This window comes from Chelonia mydas, chromosome 10, assembly GCF_015237465.2.
Source record: "Chelonia mydas isolate rCheMyd1 chromosome 10, rCheMyd1.pri.v2, whole genome shotgun sequence".
Taxonomy (NCBI): domain Eukaryota; kingdom Metazoa; phylum Chordata; order Testudines; family Cheloniidae; genus Chelonia; species Chelonia mydas.
In genome coordinates this window covers 11,821,280-11,847,455 of record NC_051250.2, presented here as the reverse complement: position 1 = coordinate 11,847,455, position 26,176 = coordinate 11,821,280, and the positions used below count along the sequence as shown (strand labels likewise).

General features: G+C 41.4%; 1 protein-coding gene across 11 annotated transcripts in view; it reads right to left on the bottom strand.

The window, feature by feature from the left end:
• MAD1L1 (mitotic arrest deficient 1 like 1) overlaps positions 1-26,176 on the bottom strand; it is a 557,068-nt gene that overhangs the window by 369,707 nt on the left and 161,185 nt on the right. For all 11 annotated transcript variants that reach the window (XM_043524561.1, XM_043524558.1, XM_037910943.2 and 8 more), the window contains one exon: positions 24,619-24,763. In XM_043524561.1, coding sequence (XP_043380496.1) covers positions 24,619-24,763 — 145 coding nt within the window. The remainder of the gene's footprint in view (positions 1-24,618; positions 24,764-26,176) is intronic.

Here is a 26,176-nt window from a genome sequence, read left to right as displayed (position 1 = left end):
CTGACCAAAATGACCAATGAGGAGACAAGATAATTTCAAATTGGGACGGGGTGGAAACAAAGGGTCTGGCTGTCTGTGTGATGCTCTTGCTGGGAACAGATCAGGAATGCAGCTCAGAACTCCTGTAAAAAGTCAGTAAGCAATCTAGCTAGAAATGCTTTAAGATTTCCTTTTGTTTAAATGGCTGGTAAAATAGCTGTGCGGAATGGAATCTATATTCCTGTTTTTGTGTCTTTTTGTAACTTAAGGTTTTGCCTAGAGGGATTCTCTATGTTTTGAATCTGATTACCCTGTAAGGTATTTACCATCCTGATTTTACAGAGGTGATTCTTTTATCTTTTCTTTAATTAAAATTCTTCTTTTAAGAACCTGATTGTTTTTTCATTGTTCTTAAGATCCAAGGATTTGGGGGTCTGTGTTCACCTGTGCAAACTGGTGAGGATTTTTATCAAGCCTTCCCCAGGAAAGGGGGTGTAGGGCTTGGGGGGATATTTTGGGGGAAGACATCTCCAAGTGGGCTCTTTTCCTGTTCTTTGTTTAACATGCTTGGTGGTGGCAGCATAGGGTTCAAGGACAAGGCAATGTTTGTACCTTGGGGAAGTTTTTAATCTAAGCTTGTAAGAATAAGCTTAGGGGGTCTTTCATGCAGGTCCCCACATCTGTACCCTAGAGTTCAGAGTGGGGAAGGAACCTTGACACACTGCTTCAGCAAACAAAAAAAGTTCTGGATTGCTGGGGGGAAGTAAGCAAATTCTTGGTTTAGGAAATAGCCACAGTCAAAATGAACATTTTGCCAAGGTTATCTTTCTTGTTTCAAAATCTTTCTAAAATCATCCCAGATAAAATCCTAGCAGGAATACAGGGGATGTTGTTAGAATGTATATGAAAAGATCTAGAGCGAGGGCAGATACCTTGTAGAGACAATTAAACAGTTCTAGGGTACTATCGATATAGCCAGTTCAAAGCAGTAGTGGACTGGGGACACTTTAACCCAGCCAAAAACTCAGTCTTTATTGAACAAGAAAACTGTGGCAGAGTAGACATTACTAGGCTACCATGGATTAATAAAAAAAAAAAAAAATCACACCCTCCAGAAATTTATACACATGCTTTAAACAAACGTTGCTCTAGGAGTTGGGATAGAACTAGAGATCAGTTCCATTCCCTCGCCTCATTGCAAATAATCCAGATCTTAACGCAAATCACGACCCAAAGAGGTTTAAAGATTGGAAGAGCTATGGAATACAAATGATTGGGCAGCTATTTAATAAAGAAACATTGCTCATTTAGAGCTCAAAACTAAATTTAACTGGCCCACACTTCCATAGTACCAGTACTTTCAAGTTAGACATTATGTTTGTCGACTTTCTAGAAACGTCATTATATACAGAAAGCTAACTTTAACAGATGCAACAGCATCTTGCAAATTAGTAAATATAATTTATAATTTGTATAAATCTTTTCAGACCACTTTCCTAACAAAAAAAATTGTCCATATCTGATATGCTGGGGAAAGGATCTGGATAGGCAAATTATGCCAGAGGAACAGGGTAGAGAACAAGCAACATCCATCAGTAGCACAGTAAAAGAAAATTTCTTTAAAATATTATTTCAGTGGTACCTCTCACCAGTCAGGTTATTATAGATATAAATATAGATACTGAACAGGGATAAATGTTGGCAAAATTATGGAGAAATAGGAGATTTTATGAATATGGTAGTCATGTTCAGTTATTAGACAATATTGGGCATTTCATAATCAAATATCACGAACTGTTTGATGTTTATTACAAACGATCCTTTGATAAGCCACCTGGGGTTGCCTAATGGAAATGGTCACACACAAGAAAATGAACAATTAATCTCTCCTCTGCTAATAGGTGATAGGCTATTGATATCCTTCCATGGGAAAAAGAAAAGTAGTCCAACTCTAGAAGAAAGATTCAGAAAAATATAGAAGATTGTTGTTATGGAAATATTAATGCACCAAACAAAACAGACAGACAATAAATAGATATTTATGTATTTGGTAACCATTTTTTCAATACTCAGCAAAGTACATTCACCTGCAGAGAAACAACAATGCCTGTCCAATTTTTCTGAATATTAACGATTGATAGACATGCCTGGTCTGTTAAATATGTGTAATCAGAGATTCCATTCGATTTCATAAACTTTCTAGAAACGACATGTGACAGATGTTGTAATAATGCTCGCTCCATAATATAGTAATACTTTGTTAGACAGGTCTGATGAGTATAATCCTGTAGAGTGTCTCTTTAAACAAAAGCTTACTGGTTTAATGATTATTGTTTTGTTTTTGATATTTGCATGGCATAGATTTGTAAATCTGTTAAAACTTCTGAAATAAACAGTTAATAAAAAAAGTAATGGGTAAATCTACATCTTTCAGTGTGACCCCTCATGCAAAGCACATAAAGACTGGGAAAGAAACACCAGACATGTGCAACACAAAGGTACAACTCAACAACACATGGACTTCACACCTTTTTTCATTACTACAAATGTATATTCCATGTCTTGAGGATAATTCGGGGGCCTATTTGGGGTTTGTTAGTAAACTGAGATATGCTGTCTTTCAAGAAGATGATATATATGTATAAAAACTGCATTTTAAAATCTATAACTAACTTCATTTTATACAGGAGCTGGCTCAAGTAAGTTGGACCAGAAACATACATTTCTATCACTTTGAGCAGTGTTGACCAACTCAAGCACAGAACAGTCATCACAATAGAGAGCGCAGGAATGGTGGCAATAAAGTGGAGGAACTTCAGAATCCTGGGCCAACTCCCCAGTACCGCTCCCTTCTATAAACAAACCCAAACTCCTTTCTTCACATTATATCACAGGCCTTAATGTCTGAATCTGTTGTCATGTTTCACGTAGATGCAATTCTAATAAGCCAGGGCTGCTGTTGAATAGTTACTGGAATCCAATTAACCCAGTGCTGCATTTTATCATATTTCAGAACAGTCTCAAATTGTTTTCAGATTTAAAAAAAATTAAATCTATTTTAACAGAAAACCTCTGGAAGCAGTATCTTCTGTGAGCTTGTTTGAATGCCATAATCAATTTTCACATGACCTACTTTTCTTCAGTGCTTGAGTAGTGTCAAGATTTACATTTCTTAGAAGTTAGTGAACATACTAGGATCTGAATAAGGAACACGGAACTTGGGGATTTTTAGTGAGCCTTGAAAAGAAGTAGGAACTGAATGAGCTCTGGAAGCAAGAAAGATTGGACTTGATTCTGACAGAAGAGGATTAAAAAGTATAAAAAGAGTGAAACAGCCCAAAAGACATCCCCATCTCCTCTGCAAGTGAAAAGATTTCCCTCCACCATCCTGGTGTCACTGTGACTGAAAGCATTTTTCAGTAGACTGTGCTTTCCTCTGAGTTTTACTACTAACACTCCATGCCAGTGAGTTCACACCAATTAATACTATCTTCCATATGATAATTTTAACTTTGTATCAAATAGAATAGTCAGTGTCTATATTTATCACCTTCTTGTTATATATATTTTTTGACCTGGTTTGACAAACCCCAGCATACAGCAGCTATTATTTACAATTGTGCAGCATTCCACTCAGGAGACATTCACCAATGCCAGCATTTTCAACCTCCTACCTTACATTTATGAGAGTAGAAAAAGGGATGGGGACAGGTGGCCAGAAAGATAGCCACAGATCAACATCTCATGTGGGAAACTGATGTGCAAAGATGTTCAGTGCTAAATATCTTGGCTGATGACAAATATTGATTTTATTTAAAAACTACTTTTCTTTTTTTAATGGTTTCTTTTGATTGGTAGAAGAGGCTGACGTTGTAGCTTCTAAGATGATAAACCTGGCCCATTACGCACCTTCCTCTGTTCTTGCTGACCTACCTGTGAGCTGTGCTATTGTGGTAATTACACCAAACTGAGAAGGCAGAGGGGTCTGGCAGCATCAGCCAGCCGCTGCCTCTTGTCATAGCCGATGCAGTCCACTGAAAGATGGCCATTATGTCTTACATTTCTGTTTGGGAATGTATAAAATGATTTAAATCCGAGTTTCCTTGTAGCAGACAGTAACTAAAGCTCCTTTGACTAAAGCAGCTTGAATGGCACACTTACCCAAAGCATAGAGAAGTCATATCTGCTGCCATGGGATTTACACTGTTCCCCAAGAAGATGCTCTAAACAGGAAAAGTATCGGCTCAGGAAGAATAAAAGGCACAGTCGCGCCAAATTGGGGATGAAGAAGAGGGCGGAAAAGGGTGACAAGCTTGGCATTTGTTCTGGGAGCAAATGAGAGAACTAAAGGTAAGGTTTTACTTAAAGGGATTGCAGAATGAATTACTTCCAGAGGACTGCTCTGAGCAACAGAAATTCTGCCAAATGCTGTCATATAGCCTTAAATAAGAGGCTTTGATCATTCTTGCTTTCTCGAGTGCATATTCACACCTTAGTCCGAAAAAAGGAAAAAGGGGAAATCATGGGCTGGATTAGGAGAGAGGGGGGAAGAGATGCCACTGGAGTAAGCAATGTCATTTGTGTTTTCACATTCACTTCATGCAAAAGGTCACAACTCCTCCCCACATCCCCCTTTTCCATTTTTAAACTACTGCCTGAGGCAGCTTACAAGCACCTCTCCTTTCAAGCACCAAACCTCCCACAAACCCTATCTTAATAAACATCTTCACAACTGAGAGGGATAAAAGCATTTTGTTTTGATTTCATTATATTTCCTGAAATTGCTTTTCTCTTTCTGTATTTTTTTCCTCAATGCTAAGTTGCAGCTGGCCTCCTGAGAGATAATGCAACAATATTTCTGAAAAAGTCAGCTTTCTAATAACACTACAAATGGTATTTCCCAGTAACAAAATAGGCAGGACTTTTGGGGTTTTTTTAAATGACTATAATAGAAATGTCAGCCCAGGAAGGTAGCCTCAAAGGGCAATATGTTAACACCTGAAAATTAAATTTTAAAATGAAAAGGAACTTTTCCTCATTTGTGAAAGTGCAAGGAAATCTTACAAAGTAGAGCAAATGCTAAATTAGTAAGAGTGAGCAAACATCTGCTGTCTGTTCCACCCGTGAGCCTCCCAAAAAGCAGAAGTAGCTAGACACTTTTTTTTTTTTAAGTTAAAATGGGACATGTTAAATTAGAGCTAAAATGACTTTGGTATTAACACAATTAATAGATCACTATTTCTTTCAGCATGCACTCTGTGGATGCACACTTTATATAGCATAAATTGGAATAAATTACTGCACATTCATGCAGTTTCTTAAATTAATCCTCACATTTAGCACATGGAATTAATCCTCATAACTCCTACCCAACCCTCCAAATAGACCCACCCAGCTGCTAGGGTAAGTATTGGGCCCTCTGCCCCACAGACACCCATACCTTTCCATGGGGAGGGACAGGAGGAGAAGAAGGGATCCCTGCTGTTGCACCTGCTCTTCCCAAGAGAATGCGACTCTTGCTGCCACTAGCACAGATTTCTAATCCGCACCTGCAGCTCTGGCTGCCACATTCTCTCTCCAGGGCACCTACCTTCAAGATAGGCAAGGGTGGTCCTAGCTAGCCATAAGAATAGACATACTGGGTCAAACCAATGGTCCATCAAGCCCAGAATCCTGTCTTCTGACAGTGGCCAGTGCCACATGATTCAGAGAGAATGTACAGAACAGGGCAACTGTAAGAAATCCATCCTCTGTCATCCAGTCCCAGTCCCAGCTTCTGGCAATTGGAAGTTTAGGGACACCCATAGCCCTGACCATCTCAGCTAATAGCCATTGATGGACCTATTCGATATGAATTTATATAATTTTTCTTCAAACCCATTTATACATTTGGCCTTCACAACATCCCCTGGCAACAAGTTCCACAGGCTAACAGTGTGCTGAGTGAAGAAGTACTTCCTTTTGTCTGTTTTCAACTTTTTGTCTATTAATTTCATTGGGCAACCCCCCAGTTCTTATGTTATGTGAAAGGGTCAGCAGCACTTCCCTATTCACTTTCTCCACACCATTCATGATTTTATAGACCATTATCATATCCTTCATTAGTTTATTTCTTCTAAGCTGGCAGTCCCAAATCTTTTTAATCTCTCCTAGTATGGAAGTTGTTCCATACCCCTAATAAGAAAAGGAGTACTTGTGGCACCTTAGAGACTGTTAGTCTCTAAGGTGCCACAAGTACTCCTTTTCTTTTTGCGAATACAGACTAACACGGCTGTTACTCTGATACCCCTAATAATTTTTCATGCCCCTCTCCATACCTTTTCTGTTTCTAATATATCTCTTTTGAGATGGGGAAACCAGAACCACATGCAGTATTCAAGGGGTAGGCATACCATGCATTTATATAACGGCATTATGATATTTTCTGTTTTATTATCTATCCCTTTCCTAGTGATTCCTAACATTAGCAGCTTTTTCTTTTGACTGCTGCTGCCCATTGAGCAGATATTCTCAGAGAAGTACCCTCAATGACTCCAAGATCATCTTCTTGAACGGTAACTGCTAATTTAGACTCCATCATTTTGTATGTATAGATGGGATTATACCTTCCAGTGTGCAATACTTTGCACTTACCAACACTGAATTTCATCAAATTTTATCTGCCATTTTGTTGCCCAGTCACCTGGTGTTGTGAGATCCCTTTGTAACTTTTCGCAGTCAGCTTTGGACTTAACTATCCTGAGTAATTTTTTATCATCTCCAAACTTTGCCACCTCACTGTTCACCTCCTTTCCCAGATCATTTATGAATTTGTTGAATAGCACTGGCTCCCGTATAGATCCGTGGGGGACCCTGCTATTACCCTCTCCATTTTGAAAACTGACCATTTATTCCTACCCTTTGTTTCCTATCTTTTAACAGCTTATTGATCTATGAGAGGACCTTCTCTGTCCCATGACTGCTTACTTTGCTGAAGAACCTCTGGTGAGGGACCTTGTCAAAGGCTTTCTAAAAGTTCAAGTACACTATATCCACTGGATCACCCTTGTCCACATGCCTACTGACATCTTCAAAGAACTGTTATAGATTGGTGAAGCAGGATTTCCCTTCAAAAAACTGTGTTGATTCTTCTTCAACATATATTCCTCTATTTGTCTGATACTTCTGTTATATAATATAGTCAACCACTTTTCCCGGTAATGAAGTTAGGCTTACCAGCCTTTAATTGTCAGGATTGCTTCTGGAGCCTTTTTTCAAGAATCCACATTACATTAGCTATCTTTCTAGAAGAACTGCTTTTCTACTTTATGGCTCCCCTTTTACAGGCAGCAGCACAAGAGAATAAGAGCTTTGCAATGCACTCCCCCTTGTGGTAAAAGCTTCACAGAATGAAGAAGCTACAGCCAAGTCCTGGTGAAGCAGAGAGAAATGGCAGATTCAGCAGCCAAAACATGGAATGCTTTCAACAGTGTGCCCTTGTTGCCAAGAAGGCCAATGGCATTTTGGGATGTATATGTAGGGGCATTGCCAGCAGATTGAGGAACGTGATCATTCCCCTCTATTCGACATTGGTGAGGCCTCATCTGGAGTACTGTGTCCAGTTTTGGGCCCCACACTACAAGAAGGATGTGGAAAAATTGGAAAGAGTCCAGCGGAGGGCAACAAAAATGATTAGGGGACTGGAACACATGACTTAGGAGGAGAGACTGAGGGAATTGGGATTGTTTAGTCTGTGGAAGAGAAGAAGAGGGGAGATTTGATAGCTGTTTTCAACTACCTGAAAGGGGGTTCCAAAGAGGATGGATCTAGACTGTTCTCAGTGGTAGCTGATGACAGAACAAGGAGTAATGGTCTCAAGTTGCAGTGGGGGAGGTTTAGGTTGGATATTAGGAAAAACTTTTTCACTAGGAGGGTGGTGAAACACTGGAATGTGTTACTTAGGGAGGTTGTGGAATCTCCTTCCTTAGAAGTTTTTAAGGTCAGGCTTGACAAAACCCTGTCTGGGATGATTTAGTTGGGGATTGGTCCTGCTTTGAGAAGGGGGTTGGACTAGATGACCTCCTGAGGTCCCTTCCAACCCTGATAGTCTATGATTCTATGAATGTTACAACAGTTCAACAAAATGCCAGCTTTCTACATAAATTCCATTGACTGCAGTCAGAGTACACATGAACTTCACCCAGGACCAAGCAGCAAGTCAGTGTCAAAGGCAGAATTATAATTTAGGCATTTTTTGCTCCCAGGCCTGTGCTCAGTTCATTATACCAAGGATTCTCAAGCATTTTCACTGTATAGTTCGCAACTTAATAGGCACTGCCTCTCCAGTTACTGATCACCTCCTGTGCAATTCACTATCTTATCCTATAGCTTTGTGGCAACTACACAATTCCTTACACAGAGAAGTAATTTTAGGAAAATATTTACCCAATTTAGTCTTAGCCATTTAAGAGGAACTGCTGCTGAAAATAAGGAGTGGTAGCTAGAAACCTATGACCACCCAGATCTCCACAGACCACCAGCAACGAGTGCCCCACACAGCTCAGTGCATACTAAACCATGCTGCCTTCTCTGTTTGAAATACTAGCGTGGCAAATACTTATGAACTAGGGACCATTTAATTTCTCTTTTATACAGCAAGTTCGAGTCAAAGATAATTTATCCTGTGTTTCTTTAAAAAAAAGTTACTGACATTCCGTAACTGCTCTTCGAGATGTGTTGCACATGTCCATTCCACTCTTCATGTCTGAGCACTCCATGCACAATTGTCAGATTCCTTCTTGCCTGACAACTCCAGTGCAGAGGCATAGGATAACAGGTCATGGAATGGACACGTGCAACACATCTCAACGAACGACAGTTACAGAAGGTTAGCAACTGTTTTTAATTCTTTGAGGGATTGCACATGGGCATTCCATTCCTGGAGACTCACAAGCTGTCAGGTAGGAGGAGTGAATGGAGTCTATAAACACACAGACCGTAGTACAACTTATCCAAATTTAGCATTGTGCCTAGAGTGCTGAGTGATGGCATAACAGGATGCGAAGGTGTGAAATGAAGACTAGATTGCCGCTCTACAAAATTTCCTGGACAGGGACTTGCACAAGAAACGTGACTGAGGCAGCTAGTGATCTTGTGGAATACTTGGTGTGGAAATGCCTGCCTGATCAAGTTCCCAGGACAACCCCAAAGACTTTAAAGTCACTCTAGAGTCATTCAAGTCATGGAGCTTAGAGTCTGTTTGCTCTGAAAAAAGTGAGGATCCTTCAAAGGGCTGATCTTGTATTGTTTGTTGGACCTCTTGCAGAAGCCTCAAGGACTACATCCAAGAGCTCCTGCACAAGGAAACTACAGAAGCCATGGTCCTAGCAGCCGAGTAGGACACATCTGATGCAGCCTGCAGTGAAGTTCTCACTACAGATTTCTCCTCATAAACTAAAGTGGAGAATTTCTGTCTAGCGCCTTCTGGCAACATGTCCCTAAACTTTAACATGGAGTCCCAAACATTAAAATCATAATGTCCCAAAAGGGCTTGTTGGCTGGCAATTCTGAATTGCAAGCCACTAGTAGAATAATCGTTCTACCAAGAAAATCCAGGGTTTTTTAATTATCCTTTGATTTGGGGGTTGCCACCTGTTGGCCCTGCCGTTCCTGTTCATTGGCTGCTACTACCACGAGACAATCGGGGGTGGAGGGGGATGGGGAGGTATTGAGAAAATGAGAGTACAGATATTCAAATCCCTGAGAGGGTATAACCGTGCCTCAGTGGGTCACAACTGAGGATGCCAAATTCAGGACAAACTGCTAAGAAATAGGGCAGATACACCCCAAGACTGGTGGCTAATCTCGCATACGATATACCAAACCAGCACAAAAATAAATTTCTGTTTCACCACACTGGCTAAAAAGAAAACAAAAGCAGTTTCCTCAGGCATTCCAGTTCTTACATCACCACCAAAAACACTGGATTCAGAGAGGAGTGGTTCTTTACAACCAGACACATCAAATAATAGGTTCTTCTGATCCCAAAGGACCAGTCACACACCCAGGTCAATATATAAGTTATATCCTACCCAAAAATCACGCTGATGCCAATCCTTTAGTATCTAAAATCTAAAGGTTTATTCATAAAAAGAAAGAAAAGTGAGAGTTAAAATTGGTTAAAAGAATCAAAGAGATACAGTAATTGCAAAGTTCTTGGTTCAGGCTTGTAGCAGTGATGGAATAAACTGCTGGTTTAAGTCAAGTCTCTGGAATACATCCACAGCTTGCATGGGTCATTCAGTCCTTTGTTCAGAGCTTCAGTCTGTAGCAAAGTTCCTCCAGAGGTAAGAAGCAGGATTGAAGACAAAATGGAGGTGATTCCAGGGCCTTTTATAGCTTTTGTCATGTGGAGGGCATCCTATTGTTCTTACCGTGGAAAATTACAGTAACAAGATGGAGTTTGGAGTCACATGGGCAAGTCACATGTTCATGCCCAATTTCGCTCAGTCATTGCAGGAAGCCATTACCTACACTCCAGACAGCACGTTTACAGGACAGTCCACTCAGTGTAGATGGGGATCTCCCATGAGCCACTTAATTTGAATAGTCCCTCCAAGATGTACTGGCTAGCTACCTTGTGGGCGGTACTCCAGGAGCAAACATTCGAAATCCAAGTATAGAGCCAATACTAACTTCAAATACAAAAATGATACACGCATACAGATAGCATAATCATAACCAGCAAATCAACCTTTTCATAGACACCTCACTTGACAACCGTTGTACAAGATTTGCTGCAAATATGTAACAGTGGTGGCAACAATGATCTATTTGGTCATATTTTAATCAGATAAAGTCACAGAGGGACCATAATATTTACATTCAGCCCTTTCTGAGGTGGGAGGAAGGGACGAAGGGCTCTGCCTGAGAGAATTAACAGGCTCCAAAATTACCTCATTAATAGGTAAATCCACCTGTAAAGGCCCTGTGGTGGCCAAATATATCAATAAGGACTCCTTAACCTCCTCCACCTTGATCCCCAAACTTGAGGCCAACCTCTTCAATAGCTCTTTTATAAGCATCAGCAGGGGTAGGATGGGAAACATAGGAGCCAATCTCCAATTCCGAGGATAAAGAATCACCCTCTGCTGACCAAGGAGAGGCTGCTCCTGATGGTGCCAGAGACTGGTGCCACGTCAGTGAAGAGCAGCCAACATTGTGGGCTTTTCCTTTCACGGTACCCTAGGTGTGAATTCTGAGACAATGCAGATTGTCGCGGTACCGTGTGCTGCACCAACGATATCGGTGCCCCTCAGTCTGCTGGTACCAAAAGCATGATATCCTGCACTGAGAGCGACACCAGTACTGATAGGCTCAGCAGATTTTTCGCTGCCACAAACGCCCTTGGCATGGTCAGTACCAAGATAGTCTCAGGTTGCTGAAGTACTGCAGACGTAGAAGTTGCCCCTTTGGGCCCCGCACTCCGTGGTACCTATCTGGGTGCTGAAGTCAACAATGCTGGATTCTGCACTATCAGTGTAGAGGAGTGCTTAGGTTTCAGCTGCTTTCTACTCTTATCCCCATGCTGAGAAGATTTTGGTGCCAGCAAACTTCCTCTCTCAATGATCTGTTCAGAGGCCTTATATTTCTTCTTAGGCACTAGGGAGAGCAAGCAGTGCTGGGTCTTATGAACAGAGGCAGCACTCCTCATCCATGCCAAAGCACTTGGTGCTGAGTCAGAATGACTAGGCTTTGACAGAGGTCTCAGGGTCACCTCCATGAGCAAAAACTTTAGCCTGGCTTTTCTGTCTTTCTTTGTCCTTAGCTTAAAGTCTTTGCAAATCTGGCAACGATACTGAAAATGAGCTTCCCCTAAACACTTCAAGCAACTTGAGTGTGGGTTGCTCACCGGCAACAGCCAAGCACAAGAAATGCAGGCTTGGGTTTGAAGGTTTTGAGGCTATGGGCTGGCTTTGGGGTTTGACCCTGGGAGCCAAGGATTTGCTCTTTGACCAGGTTACTTGGGGTCCGAGGGCTGCCTTGGTCACCACGCTTGGGATTGGAAAAGAATCTAACCCTATCTACACTATTAATTAAATACTTATCAGCTAGAAAACTATTTATAATACATTTACAATGAGCACACTGAGACCACTTGCTAAGGCAAGGTAAGCCACACAATTCCAACAGCCATCATGGGGCAGTAAGAATGGTGTGTGGGGTGAGCACACACCAAGAGTGGAATGCACATGTGCAATCACTCCAAGATGAATCATTTTCCTTCTAAAATATTAATCAAATATTCACAACAGTCGAAGAGAGGTGCTACAAACAGGCACTGAACAAGAAAATTATTATTGAACAATACTATGTGGAGAGCAATTCTAAAACCCTTAAAGGTCAACAGTGAACACTTGGACATTGTTTGAAAGAAAGATACTCTAACTGGCTGATGGAGTGTGTGAGGTGTAACTTTACTAAAGCCTCCTATCACACATGAAATAAGACAATTGTGCAATCGCTTGATTGTCTCTCTCTCCACTTCTTTTTTTAAAAGAAAAAGAGTAAACTCTGCTAACCCAATTTTACATCTGAGGATTTAAAAGTGCAGAAGTCAAGGAATTCAAAGTTGTAGCCTTCACAGCAAAGGTAACTCTCTAAATGGCACACAGATACTAACACCTTCATACTTACGCTAGAACTGTGTAAACCTCTCATACAGCTGATCCCCTCTCGTAGACACAATGGCCATTGTGACATTCTATATCTTGGGGGAGAGTCTTGTAACCCTCATATTCCTTATTTATATATAATTATGATCTTGCATATAAAGCAGGCAGTGTGAAGTATCAGGGGAAAGGTTACAAGCTGCTCAAAGTCATTGTTCTATCTAAATATGTATATAATTAATGCATATGAAGTTATGAGAGTGTGTTGTATGATTGTCACTAAAATATGCTGTGGGTTTGAGAAGCGCTCAGATATTCACTCCCCAGAGATAACAGCAAGAAAAGTAACCAGCGCCAGGGTGGGTTTCAAAGAACCATCAATAGCCACTGTCCAGCAAGGGAGCTACAATTCAATGACTCACCAGCATAAGGCCACACCAGGGGAATTGCTCAACTTTGCATGGGGCTCAGCAATGCCCACCAGACATACCTGGAACTTGTGTACTCCAAGCACATGGGACTGAGCCGATAAAACAGAACACAGGGGCCCCATACTTGGCCTTTCTCCTGTCCTCACTTATGCTGCAAGCAACAAACACAATGAGAAGACTGAAGACTCCAACAGAGGAGACTGGCCCAGGTTTAATATTAAGGACTGTATATTAAGGACTGCAATATCCAGTGGGGTGAGAAAAACTGCTTAATCTAGACGTTGCCCAGTCTAATAGAATTGAGAGTTTAGACTGCACACTTTTATTTTATTTTGGTAACTAACTCTGACTTTTTACCTATCACTTATAAACACTTAAAATCTATCTTTTGTAGTCAATAAATTTGTTTAACCATTTATCTTTACCAATGAGTTTGTCTGGTGAATCTGCTCAGGTTTCCAAAGGTTGGTGTATATCCACTTTCCATTGGTGAAGTGGTGAACCAGTTAATAAATCTGCACTGCTCATCTTGAGTAGTGCAAAACGATATATTCCTGAGGTACAAGGCTGGGAGCTGGGGGGATTTGGCTGGTGCCTTACTCTGTGTGATTCATGAGTGGCTCTGGGAGCATTCATGCAATCTAGCTTGGTGTAGGGCTCCACATGCGGTTGTGCTGAGTGATAACAGCACCTGGAGGGGTTTGCTGCTTGTCACTAGCAAAGCATTAAGAGAGAGAGACAGCCCAGGCTGGAGAGTCAAGGGGGCACAGCGGTCCCACAGTTCAAGGCTGCACACCGGGGATCCCATCACAACCATGCTTTAAATACTTTTGGATCCTACCCAAAAATCATTCCTTTCCCACAATCACCCTTAGACGCTGCCCAAGCCTCTCCCCACCCACTTCAATCAGCTACTATAATTACCAACTCACCCTCAGCCTTCATCTTGCTCACCAGATGTCTCTTCTGTCTGCACTCCTTCCCTCAACTGCAGCTCCTCCTCCCTACTTCCAAGCAAGCTTCTCTTCTATCCTCACTCACCACCTTTCATAATTCAAGGCTTGGGGGCTTAAGGCATAAACTGCACAGAACATGCAGTAAGGAAGCAGAGGAGATGCATAAAAAGGTTGGTTGCTGAGAGAACCGTAACTTTGAATTGCCTAACTTTGGTGTGTTTAAATTCTCAGCCATATCTTTGGATTAACCTAGTTTTCTTTTATTGAATATAAAATATTTTAGCTTTTGAGGCCACAAAGACCTTTACTGAGGCGAAATGTGGAGACTGAAGGTCAAATAAATTCCTCTTTTATGAGTGTATTCCTAATTTTCATAATCTAACCTCTTAGAATATATTAATGTTCCTTTGCTAGGGAGAAAACAGAACCTAGTCATCATTCAGGGAGAAGGAATCTTACTTCTAAACCCCTGAGAACAGATCCCATGGTTTGTAGCACATTTAAAAGGCTCTAAACACCTTTGTTGTAATTAAAAATACTGTCAGATACACCATCAATACGAGAAACGGGACATGCCTGTGTTTAAAAAACAGAATAGAGACAGTAATTTAGCATTTCTCTGCACAGAAATCATCTCTGATATTTGCTGTAAGTACTTTTGCACACTTTGATGCAAATCCAGAACCCAGCTGCAATCTGCTGGAGCTAAGCATTGGGCAGATGCACAGAGGCCAAGAGGAAGAACCCTCTTCCCAGAGCAATGGCTGGAGTCACCTCTGTGGGCCCTTTCATGGCTCCCCGCTTACAGAGAAATTCAGGGAAGATCTGTGTAGCAGTAAATCCCCTGACTCTGGTCCCTTGCTGCATAGGAGATACCACCTGGATGCTTCCTCCAAATCCTTCCCTCCACTGTGCTGCAGAATCACACCAGTACCTAGATCAGAAAACCTCCAAGGTCAGAGTCAGAGCAGGATTTACCCTCTAGCTGTGAGAAATTAGGCCAATAAAATGAATCAGTTATGTGAGATATTACCAAGACAAGTCTGAGCAGTATTACTACAGAGCAACAAACTTAAAGAGCAGCAATACAAGGACAGCCCAAGGTTTCAAACTGCTCTAGTGGTTATATGCACTATTGTTGTAGCCGTGCTGGTAGAGCCCTGCAAATGCACGGACAACTGCTTTATATCAGCAGATATCCGCATCTGCGGACGATTTTTGCAGATCGTGGGTGGATGCGGATGCAAATTTTATATCTGAAGCCCTGCAGATATGTGGCTATCTGCTTTATATCAGCGGGTCATTTTTGCAGATCGGATGCAGATACAAATTTTGTATCTGCGCAGGGCTCTGCGTGTTGGTACCAGGATATTAGAGAGAGAAGGTGGGTGAGGTAATCTTTTATTGGCCCAACTTCTGTTGGTGAGAGACATAAGCTTTCGAGCTTACACAGAACTCTGTGTAAGCGCAAAAGCTGGTCTCCCTCACCAACAGGGGTTGGTCCAATAAAATATATAACCTCCCCCACCTTGTCTCTCTAATAGTTATAGTAAGTGAAGCAGAGGTAGAAGGAATCATTTCTGGTCTGGAGACCACTTCTGGCCCTAGAACTGCATGAAGATGTAGATGTGAACCAGAATGCCAATCCAATAAATCAGCAAGTGAGGGAGCCTTGAAGCCTTCAACAGTAATTCTGTGGCAGACTATGGCAGACTAACAAGAGCCTAACAGAACTACATCCTACTGTCACTTCCTTAGCTGTAAAGTAGAGGAACTAAATGAAATCAGAGCCAGGGACACACATCATGGAATCAGGCAAACAGATTAGGCTTACAAAGGAAAAAATGAGGAGAAAGGAGACAAAGGAGAAAAGCATGTCTGTATCAGGGAATATTGATTTCTCTTCCCCACTCAAAGCTCTTCAGGTCTCCAACTAGGTATCCATTACAATATTTTCTTTTTAATTTGAAGATGCCTCCTCCTTCCAATTATACTTGTTCTCGCATACTGCCCCTAAATTACTGCAAACAGCTTCCTCCCAGAACACATCCCTTTCATCTCTTCTGTTCGTTCTCTAAAATAAAGAGATTCTGCGGATGTATTGGTGAATGATATTAGTGGCTCTCTTGAAACAGCCTTTTTCAAATAGTAAAATGGTTTGTGTTCACCCAATTCTGGAAGCAATTTCCATTAGCTTAATATAGTCATGATATTTTATCAAGGCAATTATACTCTTAGCTATCAGTAACAATTAAACCCTTAGACTGGAGTTGCTTAATAAAGGTCTCAAAATACAAATCACACATTCAAAATACAGCATATTTAAATGTCAAGCATGCAAATAAGAACTTGCAATGAATATAATGAAGCACAAAGTATAAATCAGCATAACTTATTCTGGCACTAGATAAGACTATTCTAAGATTACATTGAGAGTATTGTGTAATTCTGATCACCGCATTATAAGACGACTGGTGGACAGATTGTAATGGGGCACTGAGAAGTAACCAAAATGACTCCAGGGATTGTTGAGTTTTGTTTGTGAGGGAAACAGGAGTGCAGAAAGATCTGCCTTGCTTGGTTTCTACAGCTTTATTTAATAAAAACATTCCATATGCCATTGAGAAGAGTGGTATATATGATACTAAAAGAGCCAAGATTACATTGATGCAAATCAAGAATATAAAACTTTTCTTTCTACAGCATTCTCCATGCACACTACATCCCCAAATGCTTTACCCTTGAGCTCTATTACATATTTATCAAGCTAAACTAAACAGAGGCAGACAGAAATTCAGAGGTACATGCACGAAAGACAATATCAAAACCTGAAATCTGAAGAGTGATTTGGAATTGGAATCAACAACATAGATAAAGAAAAGCTGTTCCAAATGGCAGGAGCTTCAGAGGATAAGCTTGCACTAAGCATGGCAAAATAGTTGGGACAGATGAATAGGCGAGTCCCACACATGAAAAGGGAGAAAAGAGAGGAAGAGAAATGACAGGCCCAGTTTCTGTGAGCCCTCACAGCAGAAAGTCCTTAGGGAGAAGAGGCACCCACAACCCCATTCCACTTGGGAGCCAGTTGGCAGAATTGGTGGACCAAGGAAGGGAACATCTTCCAGGAAACAGTGCACAGGACTAGGAGACAGAAGTCATGGGTTCTATTCTCAACTGCACGAGTGCCATGCTGCATGACCTTTCGTAAGTCACTTCCCCCCATGCCTCAGTTTCCCCATCTGTGAAATAAGGATAATAATGTGTACCTTCCTTTGCACAGTATTTTCAGATTCAGTGAGGAGTACAGACTATGTATTAAAGAAGAGGTGGGGCCAATCTCATTCAGTACCTTTCCTAAGGAGCCTCGGTTGGAAACTAATGCCACCTCCCCCGGCAAATCCTTCTGGACAGGGAGTGTCATTCCATGAGTGAAGACCTCTGAATGCAGCTGCCACCCAAACACAGAAGGGGTAACCCTTGCCCCTGGCCAGAGAAAAATAAAAGCATGGGGCAAGGGTTTCAGCGGAGGAAGAGTTGCGACTCAAGAGAACACAAGCCAGCGTTCAAGATGATCCATGAGGTCATAAACTGAATCAGAGGTGAAAACCAGCTTAGAAACCATTACTACTTATTTCATTAAGGACCAACGGGGACATTGGAACTATTCAAGACACAGAAGAGTAGGCACGACCCCTGCCTCAAGGAGCTTACAATCTAAACAGAACTGCGACACAAAACACACTGGGAGACCCAGAGGAAAGCCTGTTGCAGAGCTTTTGTTTAACCAACCCATCCGTTATATTGAAAACAATCAAACTGGCAGAGTTAAATATGTTCACAGCCCAGATAAAATTATTGATCAGTATAAAAGGAGTTAACTCACTGAGCTCCAAAGAACCTTTTTGACTCCTTAGGACCAGCTGCAAGAAAAGATCATTCACTATCCCAAGGAAGAGCTGGACACAGAGTCCAATGTGACAAAGAAACCAACAGTATTATTCTGAATCCTATGCAGCTACAAAACAAATCAGGTGGTAAATCAAGTCAGGAATTCTGAATCTGCCATGCTTAAGAACAGTTTAATCACACAGCTCAATTTCTGATGGATCTCTGCAGTTCTAGGCTCTGAGACTCACTCATATAGTTAATATTGACTTTTGAGAAGATGCCTTCTAGGGACAATCTGTGTAAATAATCAGCCAGTGTCTTAATCAATACTTACTTAATCCTGAACTCAAACCACCACCATAAAAATTATGTCTCGCTAAAAGTAGTTTTAGACACCAATCTGCAGATTAATTCCAGTTTTGCAGTTTCTCGTTGGAGTCTGGTTTTGACGTTTTTTTGTTGGAGAATTGTGACTTTTAAGTCGGAGATTGAGTGACCAGGGAGGTTGAAGTGTTCTCCGACTGGTTTTGAATGTTATAATTCTTGACGTCTGAATTGTGTCCATTTATTCTTTTGCACAGAGACCATCTGGTTTGGCCAATGTACATGGCAGAGGGGCATTGCTGGCACATGATGGCATATATCACATTGGTAGATGCGCAGGTGAACAAGCCTCTCATGGTGGGGTTGATGTGATTAGGTCCTATGATGGTGTCCCTTGAATAGATATGTGGACAGAATTGGCAACAGGCTTTGTTACAAGGATAGGTTCCTGGGTTAGTGTTTTTGTTGTGTGGTGTGTGGTTGCTGGTGAGTATTTGCTTCAGGTTGGGGGGCTGTCTGTAAGCGAGGACTGGCCTGTCTCCCAAGATCTGTGAGAGCTAGGGATCGTCTTTCAGGATAGGTTGTAGATCTTTGATGATGCGCCACTAGCCGTCACTTCTAGCCCCCAACTAAAACCTCTCCAGCGCATCATCAAAGATCTACAACCTATCCTGAAGGACGATCCCTCACTCTTCCTACTGTATTTTCCACTGCATGCATCTGATGAAGTGGGATTTAGCCCATGAAAGCTTATGCTCAAATAAATTTGTTAGTCTCTAAGATGCCACAAGTACTCCTTGTTCTTTCTGCTGATATAGACTAACACGGCTACCACTCTGAAACCTGAAAGGAGAATGGAAATTTACGGCCTTTCCCGCTGAGAGTAGAGTACCCAAAGGTAAACAATCTACAAACAGGAAGGAGACACTATAAACAAACAGAACAACATTCAGGAAAATAAGACTAATTCGCTTATGGTGTAAATTCATTACTTGAGAGCAATGAATAAGACCAGGGCAGTGGAAGTTCAAGTAAAAGTCTACTGTCCAGGGATTGATCTAGACTAGCTTGCACAGGCTTGACATATTTTTATCTGGTAGCCAATTCTTGGGATCCAGATTTTGAGCTCTCCTTTTTTTAAATTACCAGATTCTCTGCTGTGCCATATTTCAATTCGCCACAGCAAGTGGGGGTCAGGTGCCATCAGGGAGTCCCTAGTTCTCAGAATCTGTGCTGGTCTCAGTCTTGGTACAGATTACAAGAGGCTGGGGCCAGCTCTGACCTGTGGCAGCTGGCAATGGCCCCAAAGAACCAGCATTGACTAGCTGTGAATATTCAGAGTACACTGCATTCTGGCCATACGCTCAGCACAACCTTCCAGGCCCTGTCGCAATCCCTGTGCCAGTGGTTGTCCAAGTGATGCTCTGCACCAGCTGAGAACTCCCCAATATCAAGGGAATTCTCAGATGACTACATGCAGCTGCTTTCTAGCTCCTTTGTGCTGCCACAGTGTGGCCAGGAGACAAATGCATCAAAGAACTGCCCTGCTTCTTTAGCCCTAACTTTAAAGGGAGCCAAATGTAAAATGATGCCCTAATGTCTGTCCATATCTGCATACAGCAGAAATAATAGTTCTAAGGAAGGTGTAAACTGTCCTTGTTCCCTTCAAGAGGGAGTTAACCCTGAAACTCAATGGCACATTCAATGCCAAAATAGTTAATTGCTGTTTTACTACTGATTAAAACACCAAAGAAAGGTGAGGTAGGATCACACCATGAGCTCCACCCAAACTACTATGAGTGGCATCCCAGTTTGACCACCCCAACTGAGTAGACTCTGGGAAGCGTGGGAGTATACCACCCCTTCTACTTTCCAACCTGACTCCTGCTTCAATTTGTCCTCGAACCTCCACTAATGTCAAAAGCTGTCCTCACATCACGCAATAAACAAGCATCTCAGGGCTTTGCTTTTATCAAACCCTGACTCAGTCACCAGCTTATATTCAGACCAGGGATCTCAAAAGGGGACAACTGTGAGAGAACTAGATGCCATTAAAAAAAAATCTAGGAGACTCAACTCCAGCTATGGCAGCTTTGCCTTTTATTTCCTACAAAGAAAGCAAAGACCATAAGCTCTGTGCAAAACTCTGAAAAGCAGAAAGAAATACACCCAAACTTAAGGACAACACACAAGTCAAACAAAAAGCTACCTTAGTAAATATGGCATTCAAAGCCAATTTGGCATCAAATCAAACAGGGGAGGGAGAGACAAGAGCGGCAGGCTGTGTCACACAGAATTTCAGGGAAATCTCACTGCTACCATTAGTGGAGCTGCTCCAGAGTTAGAGCCATTGTGAGAGATTTCTCTAAAATTCCACAAAGCCACACAGAGAAACTTCACCACCACAATAGACGCAGGATTAAGCCAAGGGGAACTGTGGCAGACAGAAAATGAATGAATATACCCCTTCGAACAATTTCTTGTCTAGCAAGGATAGTGGCTTTCGGGAACGCCTTTAAACCAACAGTGATATGTGAAAAAATCTTGGGCGACCAAATCTAGCCTTCATACTTAATTTAAAACACGCATGTAAAAAACTGTAATGGAACTCAAGTCCAGGAAACTGCCTCCAGGCACACAGTATAGACTGACCAGCAGGTCTTAATTGATTGTTTGTCTGCACCAAGAGCCCAGGATCACATGGTAGAACCTACTCCGCTGGTAGAGACAGAAATGAGAGGACCAGACTGGTGGTTTAGCAGCAGCAATCTGAGTGCTGCTGTACCAAAGAGCCAAGCTATGAAAATGTCATGTACTGAGAACTGGCAGAGAATTATGCTAATCTTGATGACTGACTAAGTCAGAGTGAAGCATCTATAGTGCATGGGAAAGAGCAAGGAACCAGCGGGCAAATGAGGCAGGAAGAGCCAGAGCAAAGGGAGGACAGGATAGAGACTGAAATAGGGAGATCAGAGCAGCCAAGTGAGACTGAGATACTGTGGCAGGTGGGGAATGAAGGAGTGAGGCCTAGTGAAGCGGGGACTCTAGAATGGTCAAAAAAATGACTGAGACTAAAGGAAGAGGTCAGTAATGGCTGAGGAGGGGTCAGAGCAGCAAAGCAAGTTGCTCCTAGAGCAGTGTCAAGGAGCAGGAGTGGATACCTTTATTACATTAATATTAAACACTACTGCAATGGAAGGGAAGAACTAGCTTCTCCTTTTTGGTTGATTTTAAATAAGTGATAAACACAGAATTATCACACACCAGGTCTGCCTTGATCCACAAAGAAAGGAAGATACAGTCATTGCATAACATTTTTACTATCAAACCAGCTGGGTCTCCTTATTTGCTAGGATAGGGTAACTGATTCTTTGCCTATTCAAAGGAGCAGGCGGTGACAGCCACAACATACGCACACTACCAGGGAGCAGTAAGGACCATGTCACACACAACATTGCTTCTCCCAAAATGTGATTTTTATAGTCCTGTTTAACAAATCACACTAGATTCACCAGCAAGCTGGATAAGTGAACTCCCCTTCCTTCCCTCCTCCTTTCTATTCACAACAACACAGACAGCAGTACAGTCTACTATTGATGCCACTAATTAGATGATTAAATACCACTCTAGGTGATATGCTTTTACTGTGAAATTATTATTTTTAAAGGCGATCTATTTGCTTAATCTCATTTTAAACCACAAGATCATAATTTCTTTTTAATTAAATTAAAATTCCTTTTCCTAATTTTGCGTGAGCAGAGCAACCATTAAAAGAAACAGCACTGAGGAAACAATGCCTAAATTTCTGCCCTAACTCTCACTGTATGCGTGGTTCTATACAAAGGATCCCATATAATCCTGGACAAAACAGATTTTCTGAGGATAAAGATATCCTTTTCTCCTTTGAAGTAGCTTGGATGAAATATTATACAGCCCACTGAAAGCTTCCACTTTCAAAAAGTAAGTTTATTTGGTATGAATTCAGGACATTTCCAGTGATTTCTCCTTTTCTGAGAGAAATCAAACCACAGAGAAGAACAAATCAAAAGGGCTCCATGTCTTCAATACAGAAATTAGGATATGGACCACCACATGGTATGCTGCAGGGAACGGACTGTGATCTTTCAATTCAGAACTTTAAAAACGAATCTGTACCCTATTGTTCCACCACAAAACATATTTGTCAGCTGAAGAGTGGAAATAAGCTAACAAAAGAAATATTTTGGTAGTTTACTGGGCAACTGTTTTTATAACCGCTTGCTCAGGTCTGACACTATACTCAAGAACCTCGAACAGCTAAGGAGATTACAGTAGAATCTCAGAATTACGAACCCGAGAGTTACGAACTGATCGGTCAACCACACATCTCATTTAGAATCAGAAGTATGCAATCAGACAGCAGAGACCAAAAAAAAAAAAAAGTAAATACAGTACCTTACAGTACTGTGTTAAAAAAACTACTAAAAATAAAAGGAAAGTTTTAAAAAAGATTTGACTAGGTAAGGAAATTGTTTCTGTCCTCGTTTCATTTAAATTAAGATGGTTACAGGCAGCATTTTTCTTCTGCACAGTAAAGTTTCAAAGCTGTATTAAGTCAATGTTCAGTTGTAAACTTTTGAAAGAACCACCATAACGTTTTGGTCAGAGTTACGAACATTTCAGGGTTACAAACAACCTCCATTCCTGAGGTGTTCGTAACACTGAGGTTCTATTGTGTGTGTATATATATATAGTGGGGGGGGGTGGGGGGGGGGGTGGAGAGAGAGTGTGTGTGTGTGTGTGTGTGTGCGTATGCGTACACGTACCTAAAGGCTGCCAAAGTCTTATCAAGTGCTGTATTCTTTTTCAGAATACCTGGAATTACCCAACTATGTCTACAACCACAGATATCCCATTACAGACCATACCAAAACCAGAAGTGTACAGGGCTGGGAAAATCCTGTCTATGCTGCTTGTCATTTCAGTGAGCCAAGGGGAGAAATGGTTTCCTCTCATAATTGCCAGCCACTCAGAATGCAATGCCTGCTGCAATGTGTCAAGAAAAGCGACAGCAATTCTGTCTCTTTCTCACTTGCTGGACTCTCCATGGTATCAAATACTGCAGCCAGAAAGAGATTTAACTAATACCCCCTTGTGAAACAGCTGCTTCACGCTCCAGAAAGCCCTACTTAGTACACCATACATCACAGCCTCATTGGCTCAGCTCTGACACGGAATTACAGAACTGAGCACAGAACAATGAAAGCAAATCAAGATCCTGTAGTCAACATTCAAATTTCAAGCCTGAAGCAGTAGCAGCACATCTCCTTTCTTTTTCCTTTTCTTTTTTTTTTTTTGGGTGGGCCACATTCCTATAGCATGCTGGAAAGAATTACTCTGCCCAATTTCAACCTTCAAATCCCAATAATGCATCTATTTAGTAAAGCTGCAACACCACCACCCTCACTATATCTTGTGCATAAGCTCTCATTGAGCTGAGCTACCACATAATCTTATTACCTTCATCTCTCCTTCCTACTATCTTGCTTCTCCCAGCTATTGGCACATCTAGTTTAGAGCCTGATCCAGTAAACATACGTGTGTAAGTTTGCTCATGTGACCAGCCCTATTGACTTCAATGAGATTGCTAAAATAAGTGAAGTTACGCACGGTGTCTTTGGAAGGTGCAACTCACACCTTTGTGGCTAGAGAAGTAATAAATAATCATAAGTTGTCTTTAGGCAACAGTACCATCAAATTTAATACAAAACAATCAGGGTTCTACAGGTTTTTAAAACATTCTATAGAAGTTAACCAAAAACTAAAGTCCTGCTACCCAACTCCATAGATTGGTTCAAAAAATCTGTAAAAAGGATTCTAAACGAATTTCGGTAAAACTCTATTGGTTTAACTCCTACCATTAAATCTGAAGGGACTTTTACACACGGGTGATGTGACCATCTCATCTTTCCCTAAGTTCTATTTCTCCACAGGACCACGCACACAGCATAGCACCTATCTTCTAGTTGGGGAAGCGAGCGAGGCAGCTATCAAGGCCATTTTAAACTCCATTCAGTGGCTCAGACACAGAAATACACCTATGGTAACATAACTTAACTCTCTTTCCTAACATAGATGCCAAGGATGACATTAAGTGGTGCGTCACCTACATAACAGCAGCCTACACAAGCACCACACACCAGCAGGCCAGCACTGACACCCATGCATTTACTCTGAGCAGACCCAAAAACAAGACTTAAGTCATTGTTACAGCATCCACTACACTGAGACCAAGTAGCACTGAATCATCAACTACGAAGCAGACAAGACAAGAAATAAGAGGACTGCAGGAACAGTATCTACGGGTGGCGAGAAGGGTTTGCATTCCTAAATTCTGTCTAGATGCCATACCTTGGTAAGCAGTAGCACTCGTTTCTGCAAGCGCCTGACGAGACCTTCATGCTGCTCACGTTTTTTCTTCTCATCCAGTAGCTGGCTCTGGATCCGTAATACCTCTTCCTGTAGCTGCTGCCGAGCCTTCTCTAATATCCGGGCACTAAAAGACAGAAGATACCTGTCAGATCTTAATATTACCTCATACCCATGTAGGTCAGAAAAACTTAGGGGAAGTACGAATAGCAATGGAACGTATTATCAGCATTTTTTTCAAAGAGACATTAGAAATGTCCAATGGCCAAGCTTATTGCTTAGCCCCAAAACAATTACATTGCTTTACATGGGTAAATACTTACTCTTCAGCATCAGTATAATAATGGATCTTAGCCCTTTTAAATATTAACTAGCTAGAGAAGTGATTGCCATTAAATCTAATCTGCATTCAAGCATAGCTAATATTTGGTTAGTAATTGTGGCAACTGTCCATACCGTGTTCTTGCCAGCAGCCTAGGCTGGCACATAGTTTGTGTCCTGTGACTGGGTAACAGCACTTATTTTGCAACACGGACAGAACTCCCAGCCATGCCTGTGTAGCCAATTTCCCCTTCCTCTCAGCTCTCTGTGCAGCAAGACATCCCAAACAGCATTGACCCAAATGCTCTTGGGCCTGCTCTGTGCACATATCCTCTGGGCACTCTATTCCTTGCTGAGGCACTGGATAGCTGTCTATATTTACCCATAATGCATTAGTACAAGCAGTTAGGCATTATAGTAGATGTTGGCAACAAACCTGATTGATTCATGAAAAAAAGTTGCAGTATAAAAAAAAAAAAAAAAAAAACCTGATTGATTCATGAAAAAAAGTTGCAGGAATAACTCAGCTTTATTGTAACGCAGGCAGAAGAGAGTTTCACAACCAGAGTACAAAAACAGTATGAACAAGCCCTAAAAATGAAAATTACTGTGTACCAAACACAAAACTTCAAGCAGAGTAAAAGCACCAATACCACGTGTTCTTTATCATTATAAATCAAAAGAAAATAAATGAAATATCCTTCAACAAATAAAATATCACCATTATTCAGGCACTGTTTAGATATGTCAGGAAAAGTGGCACGCCTACATCCTGATTGCCAGAACAATTTATGCTCTTTGGGAATTTTACTGGGAAATTGCCATAAATCCCCAATCAGTGATTTCCCGACCTCTGATCCTTCCCTCTAACAACAAATATGCATTTTAAAACTCTAGATGAATTAAAAGGCTATTTAAAGTTCCAGTTCAATTTGGAACCATTCACAGACCAATTTGATAATCCAGCAGCGTGAAACAGATTCTTCATTTGTGTGTTCAGGTGGGAAGTTCATTAAGAGGGCTTTAAATCTGCATTTGAAAATGAATAATTTAATTACCAGAGTCCCACTATTTCCCTGGCTCTATTTTAATTAATTAGTTACACAAAAAGAAATCGGTGCTCAACAGCTTCCAAGTTGATGGGACATAGAGTGGTGTCTGCCTCTCACTAACGGGCTGATTCCCTCTTCATCACAAGCTCAGTGCAAATGTCCCAAGT